This window comes from Syzygium oleosum, unplaced genomic scaffold (genome assembly GCF_021117445.2).
Source record: "Syzygium oleosum isolate NSW1041296 unplaced genomic scaffold, Sole_v2.1 Sole_v2.03, whole genome shotgun sequence".
NCBI lineage: Eukaryota > Viridiplantae > Streptophyta > Magnoliopsida > Myrtales > Myrtaceae > Syzygium > Syzygium oleosum.
The window spans coordinates 6411692-6424360 of record NW_026607487.1 but is presented as its reverse complement, the minus strand read 5'-3'; the positions used below and the strand labels follow the sequence as shown (position 1 = coordinate 6424360).

Genomic DNA, 12669 nt, shown 5'->3' with positions numbered 1-12669 from the left:
CAAGAACCGGAAACCGGACCAGGAGAACCGGTTCCCAGTTTCTAGGACCGAGGACCTGACCGGTTAGTCTTGGGACCATGAACCGGTTCCAATGGGACCAATATTAAATATTATTTTTGAACCGGGAACCGATTGTTCCGTTCTTTCTTTTATAGTTCTGATTTGATCATAAGGCCATGGAAAAAATTGAAAAAATATATATAATATATTAAAAAATTGAATAATCGGTTCCAATGGGATCAATATTAAATATTATATATATGAAAAAATTAGAAAAATATATATATTTTATCGGTCCGGTCCGGTCTGGTTCCCACCCTAGAATCGGGAACCGGACCGCTTGGAAACCGGTTCCACTTTTAGGAACCGGAAACCGGACCGATATTCCCGAGAACCTGACCAAACCGGTCGGTCCGGTCCGGTCCCGATTTGGGTGGTCCATCTTGCTTACCCCTAACGCACATCACGCGTTCATCTGTTCCTGTCAAAGTTTGATGACAGTAGAAAGAAAAATGCAAGTCCTTTAAAGATTCGCTAGCTCATTAGATGATGAGATTTAATCCTCTTATGGACAATTTAAATGGAAAAGCGTATCGATGCACGATGAATCTAAGTATGTAGAAAAAAAATCCGTATAAATCAGTACTACCAAAAGGGTTGTATGCAGAACAAAGGATGCTAAAAACTTGCTTGGAGATACTTGATGCACACCCAAAAGAACAGAAAAGCACAGTACATGATATATCACGACGTACTTGCCATTTCCTCCATCACGCCTTAATGCATTGCAGGCTGTCCACTGAACTCGTTCCCCTATAAACCGACCGGCGAATGCGTCGGCGACCAAGAAAAGATCACTTACTGGGGTAGCTACCCCACGACGCTTTGCTGCGGAAATGTCCTCGAGGCTTTGTCCCAATCCTTGGCTCTTCACGCAAATAACACGAGCAACATCTTTCTCAGCAGCGACCAGTGGAGCGACTGTAGCAACCATTTCCTCCAGCCATTGGGCGCGCCGGCTAATTCATGTCGCTTCAACAATCTCTTCGAGGGAAGCAGCCGGTGCTCCAGCTTCTTGCCATCATTTATCAACGAACAAGATTCATATAGAGATGCACAGGGTAATTGCACAAACTTCAACACTTCGTTCGATGATGTCTGCGAGAATTGCATTAATGCAATAGCGAACGCAAGGGAGAGCATATTAAATCATTATCAGGCAAACAACAATAATACAGAAAGGGCAATTTGTGGGGTGGCTGTTATTACTTATCTAGCCTCTTGGAAAGCGGAGGATCTTGCGTCGATGGATGACTTCTACAGATGTCTGCCTGCTCTAGACAAGCTGGGTAAGGACTACAGCCAAAAATGACGACTACTAATTCTAGAACATGCAAAGTTTGTGCTTTGTATTGCCTCGTAACTAAAGATTTCACTGATTTTAAATCGAATGTCAACTAAATTCTGCAAAAATGTTTGATAACTTAACACGAATAGGAGTATGAAGAAAACTGCTCTAACCTACAAAATTGACGAATGATTTTGTACGAGGAATTTGTCTTGCAACAATGAATAACCAGAACATCTTCACACAGTGCTATTCTGTTATGCCCCTATTTCCCTTCAGGAAAATAAGATACTCATTTCATTCTGAACACATACCTACCTGCCCAGTTGCTTTAAGGGTATGCATTCAGCTCTATTTGCTTACCAGTGTCTCAACACGATCTCATCTTGACTCTCCTCTTTTCTGTCAACAGAACCAGGTTACATCAAAGTCAAAAGTAAGTAGACATCCACCAACTCTGCATAATTCGTAGTTTGCCTTCTTGAGTCATCATAATTTTTGCACAAATCAATCGTATCTTCACCAGGTTCCGCAGTGAAAGTGGCATTGGCGATGCTGATTGCTACTGTTAGACTGATGCTGGTCATTGCACTGATAAAACACGTGACTGGGAAGAACAAACCTCCTAAATCGGCTCATCTAAAGGAGATGAACACGTGGTCTGGCCTCTACAGATTCTCAAGGGCAGAGATAAAAAATGCAATTAACTACCATAACGAGAAGAAATGCCTCGGCCGTGGAAGTGTAGGCCGGGTCTACAAAGGCGTCTTGCCAAGCGGACAAGTTGTAGCCATAAAACAGATATACAAGAGCAACACATCCGACTCTCTCAGACGGGAAGTCAAAGGTCTTTCAAGGGTCCGACATCCAAATTTAGTTTGTCTCTTCGGGTACTGCATCGAAGATGGCGAGCAGTACCTGGTCTATGAATATTGCCCTGTCGGGAATCTAGCTTATCATTTACTAAGTACATGCGGATCCGCTTCATTCATTTCTCTATCAGTTTTTTATTCTTCAAAAATAAAGAGAAAAAAGAAAAGAAGCTTTACCAGAAAGGTAACTTTTATTTCATATTTTTCAACCTTAGCTTGTTTTGTCCTAATTACAGGGAAAGACACTGTCTTGACCTGGGAAAGGAGAGTCAAAATATTAAGAGAATGCGCAGCAGGGCCTGAGATTGGCAGCAACATGTTATGGTTGCTTTCTTTAATATGATTTCGAACAAATGTAAACCTACTCGAACGTAAGTTTAAAACGAGCAAATCTCTCTTGAAGAAAAAGGGATCCAAATTTAAAGCAAACTTAGCTAAACTATGAGGTGCTGTATTACCTTTTCCTTCCGTTATTTACACTTATAACAGGACACCAATTCTCTAACCTATTGGAGATAAGCTCTAAGCACTACTGAACATGAGAGTCGAAAGACTTTTGCATCGTTCGTCTAGCCTCTAAATCCATATATCACCTGCGAACTTACTGTTGAAATTCCAGCAACTTCTTCAAGTCCTATTATATAATAGATCAGCTGGGGTGGCCCAAGGGATTGGAGCGGCGGCGGCGGTTGCTGGGAAGCAAGCTGTGACAAGTTATGTGCCAGTATGAGATGTAAGGAATTTTGCGAGTTGTGTTTAAATTATGTTTTTTTTATTGTATTTGTGACAGTAAAAATCACAATGAGCGTGTTCATGGTTTAATGTTTAGTGAAAGGCAACCTGCAAATGCATAATGACCCAAGTTTCAGTTTGTAAGCATGAACAATTTAAAGCCTCTGGTAAGACTTTCCGACTATTGCATTGCATGATTCAACCATCAAATTTCAACACTAAAGAAAAGGTCGGAGAGAATCAGATGCACTTTGATCCTATCACGTTAGCTAATGAGGCTGTTTGAGGAGATGGGAGAAGCCCATTAGAAGTTAGAACAGCTGCTAAACCTGCCGTCTTAGAATGGCAAGACTCATAAACGGCCTAGGTTTCCTACCAGTGGCAAACGACTATAAATAAAGCACTCCAGTAGCCTCACGTAAGCTTCCATGAAAGACGACCCCTATCAGGAAATGTTGAACTCAGACAGGTTTTACTCTGAAATCAAGAAAGGATTTGATGAACGAGCCTAAATATGTGTATACTGTTCTCGTTTCTTTCTATCAAATCAGCTCACTTCTAAAACCATGCAATTATGGAGGCAACTTTTCCAAACTCAAGTGGATACTAATGCTTTCTCAAGATGCTGGAGGTCAAAGTGTGATTTTATTACTTTACTGTACTCCTGTCCAGGCTGTCCTAATATTTGTCTATTTTCACCTTGCACACTTTTCTCGTTTCTTTGGATCTCTGCATGATCTCTGGGAATAAGGACTGCACCTTGTTTCGCCTTTAGTAAATCTTCTTTGAGTAATCCAAAAGAGAGCGCAGAACTTTTAATGGATGTCTTCAGCAGCTCTCTTATGGCCATTGTTGCATAGGAAGATTATGGAAGCGTGAAACCCAACTTTAGAGCCATATAGATGTAGAAAAAGACTCTCCTTTTTGTATTCAATGAATATTTTTTTTCTGTACATTTACAATGCTCAATCCTGTTATATATATAGGACATATGACAACCCTAATTAGGAGATATACGATAGGAAGGATTCTATACTAGGAAGAAATCTATATAATAAAAATGCCTAACAAATAGGCTAAAATAGCTCACGACCACACTCCCCCTCAAGTAGGTGCAAAGATGTCTTTGATACCCAACTTGATAAGTGAGCAATGAAATTCTCTACTTGACAGAGCCTTTGTCAATATATCATCTAACTGGTCTTCAGACTTGACAAATAGTAACTGGATCACTTTTGCCTCCAAATTCTCTTTGATGAAATGTCTGTCAATCTCCACATGTTTCGTTCTATCATGCTGAATTGGATTATGAGCAATGTTTATGGCTGCTTTATTATCACAAAACAATTTGATTTCCAAACCTGGTGGATACCCGAGCTCAGTTAGCAGCTTCCGAAGCCATAGAAGTTCGCATAACCCCTTTGCTACACCTCTGAATTCAGCTTCTGCACTAGACCGAGCTACAACCTTTTGTTTCTTACTTCTCCATGTAACAAGGTTGCCTCCCACAAATGTAAGATACCCTGATGTAGACCTCCTGTCTGTCACACTTCCAGCCCAATCTGCATCTGTGTAACCTTCTATTTCAAGGTGGCCATTCTTTGCAAATAGCAACCCCTTTCCTGGGGTTGACTTCAAATATCGAATGATGCGCCACACAGCACTCATATGATCCTCACTAGGTGCATGCATGAACTGACTCACCACACTTACTGCATGAGCAATATCAGGACGTGTATGTGATAAGTAAATTAATCGACCTACTAACCTTTGGTATTTCTCTTTATTGGCAAAAGTACACCACAAGTGCCATAACTTGTGTACGGAGATCACTTTGGTGTCATAACTTTTTTTTGGATCACTTTGGTGCCAACTTTTTTGCAAAACGATCACTTTAGTGTCAATGCTGACATGGCCGCCGGAAATCTGACGTGGCTCTTTTTTATTAATTTTCGATGCTGACATGGCTCGCCGGAAATCTGACGTGGCTCTTTTTTTGGCCGGAGTCACTAAAGTGATCTTTTTTCTCCTATTTTGGCACCAAAGTGATCCGAAAAAAAGTTATGGCACCAAAGTGATCTCCGTACACAAGTTATGGCACCAATAGTGTCCTTTTGCCTCTCTTTATTAGTAGGCGTCTAATCAGGGTACTCTCCAAGCTTACAGTTTTGTACCATAGGAGTGTCTGCAGGCTTGCAATCTAGCATGCTAACTTCGGTCAAAAGATCAAGAACATACTTCCGCTGAGACAAGTAAATCCCTTCCTTCGACCTAGCAACCTCGATTCCCAGGAAATATTTCAGACCTCCCAAGTTCTTCATCTCAAACTCCCTAGATAATAATTCCCGTAGTCTCATAATCTCTGCACTATCATTGCCTGTAATAATCATGTCGTCTACATATATGATAAGAGCTGTCATTCTTCCTTGAGCACCTTTTAAGAACAAAGTATGATCTGAGTTACTTTGGGAGTATCCATACCCTTTCATAGCTGAGCTAAAGCACGAGGGGACTGCTTCAATCCATACAATGATCTTTCCAGGTTACAAACCATGTTCGGCTTATCTGCGCATTTGTATCCAGGTGGAAGCTCCATATAAATCTCCTCCTCTAAATCTCCATGTAGAAATGCATTCTTCACATCAAATTGATGCAAGGGCCAGTCCAAGTTTGCAGCCAGAGATAACAATACTCTTATAGTGTCTAACTTTACAACTGGAGAGAATGTTTCGTGATAATCCACCCCATAAGTCTGTGTATACCCTTTAGCTACCAGTTGCGCCTTATACCTCTCAATAGTGCCGTCTGCCTTATGTTTGACTGTGAACACCCACCTACATCCAACCGGCTTTTTATCCTTTGGTAGTTCCACAAGTTTCCAAGTTCGATTTTTCTCCAACGCCTCCATCTCTGCCTCCATCGCTTGAAGCCATTTCGGATCCTTCATGGCTTCTTCAACCCTGTTTGGAACTTGAACTGAGGAAATCGTAAACACAAAGGCTTGTAGTGGTGTGGATAGCCTCTTGGCAGACACATAGTCTGCAATAGGGTATCGAGACCGGCGGTCCTCTACATCTGGAGAATATCGATTCGGTGGTTTACTCCTATTATGCCTATCGGGTAGCTTATAACCAGTAAGCATATCAGTATCTTCAAAAGAATCAAGTACAGTAGAAGTACTTACCTCAGGTATATTCTCAGGAGCTTGGAGTGGTATTGAAGAGGGCGAAGAGGGCAAAGACAAGGAGGGCTGTTGCGGCTGTGCATCTGTTGACACCTGTTTGGACCCATGTAGTAATTCAGTGTTGTCTGGTCGTGCAGCCTCAGAATCATGCGGCAGTAGCTCAAAATCTTCAGCCTCAGCAGCCTCATAATCACGTGGCCGTGCGCACCCATCCGTCGCTCCTGCAATTCCTACCTCCCACCAATGTCTAGTTCTACAACTAGTGGAAAATAGGACTCCGTCTCGATAAATGTTACATCCATGGTGACATACGTGCGCTTCTTGGCAAGATCATAACACCGATACCCTTTCTGAGAAGGGCCATAACCAAGAAACACACATTTGACTGCACAAGGGTCAAGTTTGGTCCGCTGATTTTTGTGAAGATGGACATAAGCGACACACCCAAACACCTTAGGAGGCAATGTAAGAACCGAAGGAAGAGACACATGGGCAGCAAGTGCTTGCATTGGCGTGCGATAGCTCAGAATGCGGGAAGGCATGCGATTCAACAAATAAGTAGCTGTGACTATGGCAGAATCCCAAAAACAATGGTGAACATGGCTACCCTCCAAGAGTGCTCGAGTGGTTTCAAGAAGATGACGATTCTTGCGCTCAGCAACACTATTCTGCTGAGGAGTCTGAAGGCAAGAAGTTTCATGTATCAAACCATGTTCTTGAAAATAAGCTGCAAGAGGTTTACTTAAGTATTCGCCACCATTATCAGACCTGAGAACCTGAAGTTTGGCCCCAAACTGAGTCTGAATCATACGGTGGAAAGTTCGAAAGATAGCTTCAGCCTCATTCTTATGTTTCATCAAATATAGCCAAGTCATACGTGTGCAACCATCAACAAAGATGATAAACCATCGAAACCCAGATACAGTAGTAATAGGAGACGCACCCCATACATCAGAATGAATTAAGGAAAAAAGGAGTAGAACTTATATTCAAACTGGGAGGAAAACAAGTGCGATGGCTCTTTGCCAAAATACATGTATCACACTGAAAATTAGAGTTCGATAGACCATGAAATAACTTGGGAAACAAATGCCGTAAATACCCAAAGGATGGGTGACCTAACCAACGGTGCCATAACCAAAGTTCCTTCTCTTGAGCTAACTGTCCACGAGAATGATAGGTCCGTCCAGAAGTAATTTCATCCACGAAATACAGCCCCTCCCTCTTTGTACCACGCCCAATAATCTCCTTCGTGAGAATGTCCTGAAACAGGCAAAAATCAGGGTACATAAGCACAACACAGTTCAACTCATTAGTAAGCTGTCCAACTGATAACAGACGATTAGACAATGAAGGAACAAGCAAGGTATGAGATAGAGAGAGAGAAGGCGTGATGCAACACGCCCAAGACCTCCACAGAAAGCTATGTCCATTAGCATTGTAAATACGATCTCGACGTGGTGTAGTAGATGTAAGAAGGTCACCAGATTCCGGAGTCATATGATCTGTAGCACCAGAATCAATTATCCACCCATGATGACCATCACCATGTCCATTAGCAAAGACAAACCCACAATTACCTTCAAGAGATTCGGCATTAGCATATTCAGGCTCCATGGGAATTAATGACAAGCCGCTAGTCACTAAGGAGGCTTGCCCTCCATTCCGCCCCGATTCAGCTCCATGGGAATTATGACAAGCCGCTAGTCACTAAGGAGGCTTGACCTCCATTCTGCCCCTTTTGGGAGCCTGGTTTTTTCTTCTTGGTCTGAAAATCATCCCACTGGTCCGGATAACCATGCAGTTTAAACACAAGATGCTGCTGTATGTTTAGGATTCCCACAGTGAGAGCATCCCTCGGATTGAATTGGCATACCAGGTTTAGGGCGAGGTCCCCGGGCAGAAAGCACTAACTGATCACCCTTGCCCCGCTGTGACACCATGGCGGAACCAGAGGTGACCTCGACAGGAGTGGAGAGCATGACAGATTGGCGCATATCCTCTTGCCTGACTCGGGCATAAGCTTGCTCAATAGTGGGAAATGGATCCATCTTCATAACATCAGCACGAACATTATCCAGGCGGTCATTGAGACCATCAAAAAAAGTATAAACTCGATCTTCATGGACAATGGCATTGTACCTCAGAATATCGGCCGGACATTGTATAGGATTAGGACGGCGGAAATCAATCTCACGCCAGAACCCTTGAAGATCATTGTAATATTTCTCAATGGGTCCACCGCCTTGCTTCAATCGAGAAACCTGCCTCTTAACATCATAGATTTGGGAGGTGTCAGATCCATCAAAAAAGGTCATTGCCACAGCATCCCATACGGCTCCGGCAGTAGGAAACCGAATAAAGTTTGGTATCAAGGCTGGGTCTATAGAATTGATAAGCCAACCTTTCACCGTAGAATCATCGATCTTCCATTGTCTAAAAAACGGATCAGTAGAAGGGGGCTCAGGAGAATCACCATTCAAATAGCCCAATTTGTCTTTGCCCGAGACATACATCTCAACAACCTGGGACCATACGCCATAATTTTTGCCATCAAGCTTGACAATCGGTGCAACGGGAGGTTCAACGCGGCGGCGCGGCCTCTTTGGGTGAAGAGGCTGCTTCATCGCGGCGGTCGGTGCGCGGAGATGGCGTGCGAGGCACTAGCGTACGCAGGTCGGTTGCAACAATCGGATGTTCGTCGGCCATGAGATCGGCTCGCAAACTGAATTGCGATGAAGAAGATTGGGTAAGACGCACGTCGGACGGCGCAATAGCGGGACCGCCGTAGTCGATGATTGACGTACAGTACCCCAAGGATCAAACCCTAGGACTCTGATACCATGTAGAAAAAGACTCTCCTTGTTGTATTCAATGAATATTTTTTTTCTGTACATTTACAATGCTCAATCCTGTTATATATATAGGACATATGACAACCCTAATTAGGAGATATACAATAGGAAAGATTCTATACTAGGAAGAAATCTATATAATAAAAATGCCTAACAAATAGGCTAAAATAGCTCACGACCACAATAGATTTCATCTTTGTCAGAGATACTAGCTTCACCAGCGCTTACTGAAGCATTCACACCGTTCTCACAAGACGGGTTCACAGAATTTGATAGATTATTGTCTTCGTTTCCACTGACAACGTCCTTCCCTTCAGCTACCCTGAGAGGCTTGAATTTGGTAAATTTGTCTAAATCACTCTCGGCCAGCGGTACACCATAATCACTGTATCTGAGCATCTCCCTGTGCCAGCAGAAAACAATGTTGCTGAGAGGAACAATCTCAGAATTTTTATATCCGGCTAACAAGATATTTGAGAAAGATGGGGGCAGAAAATAACAGGAAAAGCCAGATCACACCATTCATAGTCCATTGGTTTCTGAAAAACCCGCCTGTAACCTCCTGTCATACTTGTTATAGAGAATTCCCTATGACATACCAAAATAAACTGGACTAATGTGTAGCCAAGTGAACAGAAACTGCTCTTAATGGGATATGTTGTAGGTAGTGCGGAAGACCTTAAGAGGGGAAGTATTAAGAGGTTTAGCCAATAAATTAGGAACGAGAGAAATTTACTTGACATTGGGTACGCTCTCTGTCAAGCTGATGGGAGAACTGTGGGATACATCGTTTGAGTGAGGCTCAGAAACAGAACAAACAAAGGTTGGAGAGTATCCAGAAATGTAGAAGAAACTTTACGCTTATCGTCCCAAGCCAAGTTCTCTTTACAAGTATCCTTCTCCCACTATTAGAAAAAATTCTTTCTTGCAGAAAAATAAATATGAGCAATCATCACGCAGTTTAATTTTTGGCATAACTTTAGGTCTCCTTAGTCCACTTGAGCTAAAAGGGCCATTATCATATCTGACTGGATCACACAAGCATCCTAAACATGTTTCGGAAATTCTAGCGGAACAGGGGGAACTCTGTCTTTACATATGTAGTGTTCTATCATTAGCCAAAAACACTTCCACCAATGTAAACTTGTGGTCTGAGTGATCACATGGTAACTTCACCACTATCTCCAATGCTAGGGATTGCCATTATGCATCTTTTATCAAGTCTGTGTTGGGGGGTGGGTGTAAGCTGCAAGTCCTTGGGTCCCTCGAATTTTGAAAATTCGCTCTTAAATGCCACAAATAACAGGATGCAAACGAGATGCATTGAATGATGCTTGTTGAATTCCCAAGAGGCACCTGACCTTCTTTGCCAAATCATGATAAATGTCTGCAACATCATTATTTGGGTATATTACTCTTGAACTGCCACAGAATAGGACATAAGTCAGAGTATTCTACTTCTTTCATGCCTTAGAACTCACAATGCAAGTTGGACTACACAAATCAGGACAATATCATCGACTGAATATCTCCCAAAAGCAATATCCTCTGAATTCAAAGCCTGTAAAAAATTCAGGAGCCATCATCATTCTAAATCTTCTATCTTGCGGTCAGCTACATATTTCAGCATCTTGTCAGTAGTGGCAACAATGGCCAAAACCGAAAAAGAGTGAGCATGTTAGATGCAGGTGCATTTGATTTTACACAAGTCAGTTACCTGATTGACTTCTGCATGGGGGTTGGCGACCCCTTAATTCCTTTTATACCACTCCTTTCAATTATTTAAAAGAAAATTCTATGCACAGAAGCATCGCAAAAAATATTTGCCAATGCTCATCCCTAGAAAGGTTCCTTGCTTTATGGGATATTAGAAAGGCTGTGTATCGGCAGATAGTCATGAACGGCAAATAACTTAGCTCTGACCTTAACAAAAGGATGACATTCCACCAGAAAATTCCATTTCAGATGTCTCATCCCAATGGGTGCAACCATTGGCATTGGAGGAGTCATCGTTTCCACATGCTGAAACAACTTCTTCTGCCACATTCTCGTCATCATGTTCTTGGAGATGTAAAATGTTCCCCACCACAACTTGGTCTGATCCTGCCACGGGGTGAAAAACAGAGCAAAATTATTGGTCTGAACCAAAGGATACCAAAAGAAAACCTCAACATGTCTTTTTGATGCGGTACCTAGCATACCATACATCTGCAACCTTGCACTATGTACAACCTGAGGAGCAACTCCTGTTCGCAACTGAAGTGAACACCAAAAATAAGAAACCCCGGCTAGAAATATTGGGTCCCTCTAGCACAACCATATGATGTTGCTTTCTTGAATGCATGTATTTACATGTTTTGAGAGGAAGTCAGAAGATGCAATGACCCTAATTGTAATGATCGTCAAGGATGACCATGAAAATGGATGCGAAGTTACATAAACAGACTGTTTGACGACGAAAAACACTGGAAAAGATTCTTCGAGCGTCGAACAGCGACAACTGACACATGAGCTCAATAAAGTGAGCTCAAGTAAAGATGAAAATCGAAATCCTAAGATCGGTACAAAATGAAGGCGTCCAAGTAGAGCAAGTCCTTTTATTTTGTGAGCAGCCGCCAGACGAGCTCAGACGGAGCAACATATGTTGCAGTAACTGCTTAGTTCATGCATCATTCTCATAGTCTCCAGGAAGCTTCTTCAAGGACTGTAGCTGTAAAAAGGTCAGAAAGTAGATCGTGCAGCATCATCATCTTTAAACAAAAGGGTGCAAAGCTACCAACATAATAATTGCCAACCTGGAGAAAAGGAATTGAACAAACGAGCAGTCGGCACGGCAAGAACAACTGCATGAGCAATCACAGATTAAAAGTTTACTACAGCCCTTTCATCAACCAGATGACGGGGCATTCGCCTTAAAGTTCCGTCGACAGTTGCGCTGTTTGCCACTCTCCTCGAGGTAATGCTGCACCAATATTTCGAGTTGGCACAGAACCACTTTTGAAGCGCCGGTAGGGATAAGAAAAAGTTGAACGTAGTAATCACCTAGCCCATAGAAAATAATTTACCAAATATGAAGAGCATATAGCAATGACTTCATTTGCTAATTCAGGTGTCGACATGACTTCATCATGTCGACACCTGAATTTTTGCCGGCGAATCGATAACAACATCTAATAAAAATGATCCGATTAGATTTCGCAACATTCAATCAAGTCTTCTCCGTTTCACCCCGGTCGGAGCCAATCGCAGCCGAATATCTCCGTAAGAGTGTTTCAGTCGTGGAATTTTGTCATCGCTGAGCGTCATCTTCCTGAGGTTCTCGGAGTCCTTCCATGATCTTCATCTATTAGCAGGTAACCATTCGGATCTCCCCCAAGGTAGGATACGGTTGATTCGCTGAGACTCCATCATGTGGTTGTTCTCCAAATTGTAAGCTATTCTGTTTACCGAGTGTTTCATACCGCTTGCTCACAATCTGTTCGACAGAATGCCCAACTCAACCGTAGATAGTTAGTTCCCACCGCATTCTGTCTACAAACGTTTTGATGTCCAATTGAAGTTGGGTTGGTTGTGTCTTACTGCGTTTCCTGGATATAGTTGATTGAAATGCGAACAAATTTGCACGTATAGGCATGTTGTGTTGCTCGCTGTTTATGTGTGCTTGGGTGTGTCAAATGC

General features: G+C 42.5%; 1 protein-coding gene and 1 long non-coding RNA gene across 2 annotated transcripts; one reads left to right on the top strand and one right to left on the bottom strand.

The window, feature by feature from the left end:
- The first annotated feature begins 603 nt into the window (after nt 1–603).
- LOC115664406 (probable receptor-like protein kinase At1g11050) lies at nt 604–2474 on the top strand. Its single transcript, XM_056309605.1, has 4 exons — nt 604–613; nt 792–1349; nt 1875–2269; nt 2457–2474. The coding sequence occupies exons 1-4, from the start codon at nt 604–606 to the stop codon at nt 2472–2474; spliced, it is 981 nt and encodes a 326-aa protein (XP_056165580.1).
- A 6714-nt stretch (nt 2475–9188) lies between these two features.
- On the bottom strand, nt 9189–12150 carry LOC115661812 (uncharacterized). The gene is made up of 3 exons (XR_008816108.1): nt 11224–12150; nt 10915–11094; nt 9189–10413 (listed from the first exon to the last, which is right to left on the bottom strand). It is a non-coding gene; the product is annotated as an uncharacterized LOC115661812 (long non-coding RNA).
- Nucleotides 12151–12669: the final 519 nt, after the last annotated feature.

Bases quoted from the DNA above. Each gene is read 5' to 3' on its own strand.
- LOC115664406 (XM_056309605.1), top strand. The intron at 1,350-1,874 runs GTAAGGACTACA...TATCTTCACCAG, and splicing joins GCCTGCTCTAGACAAGCTGG to GTTCCGCAGTGAAAGTGGCA.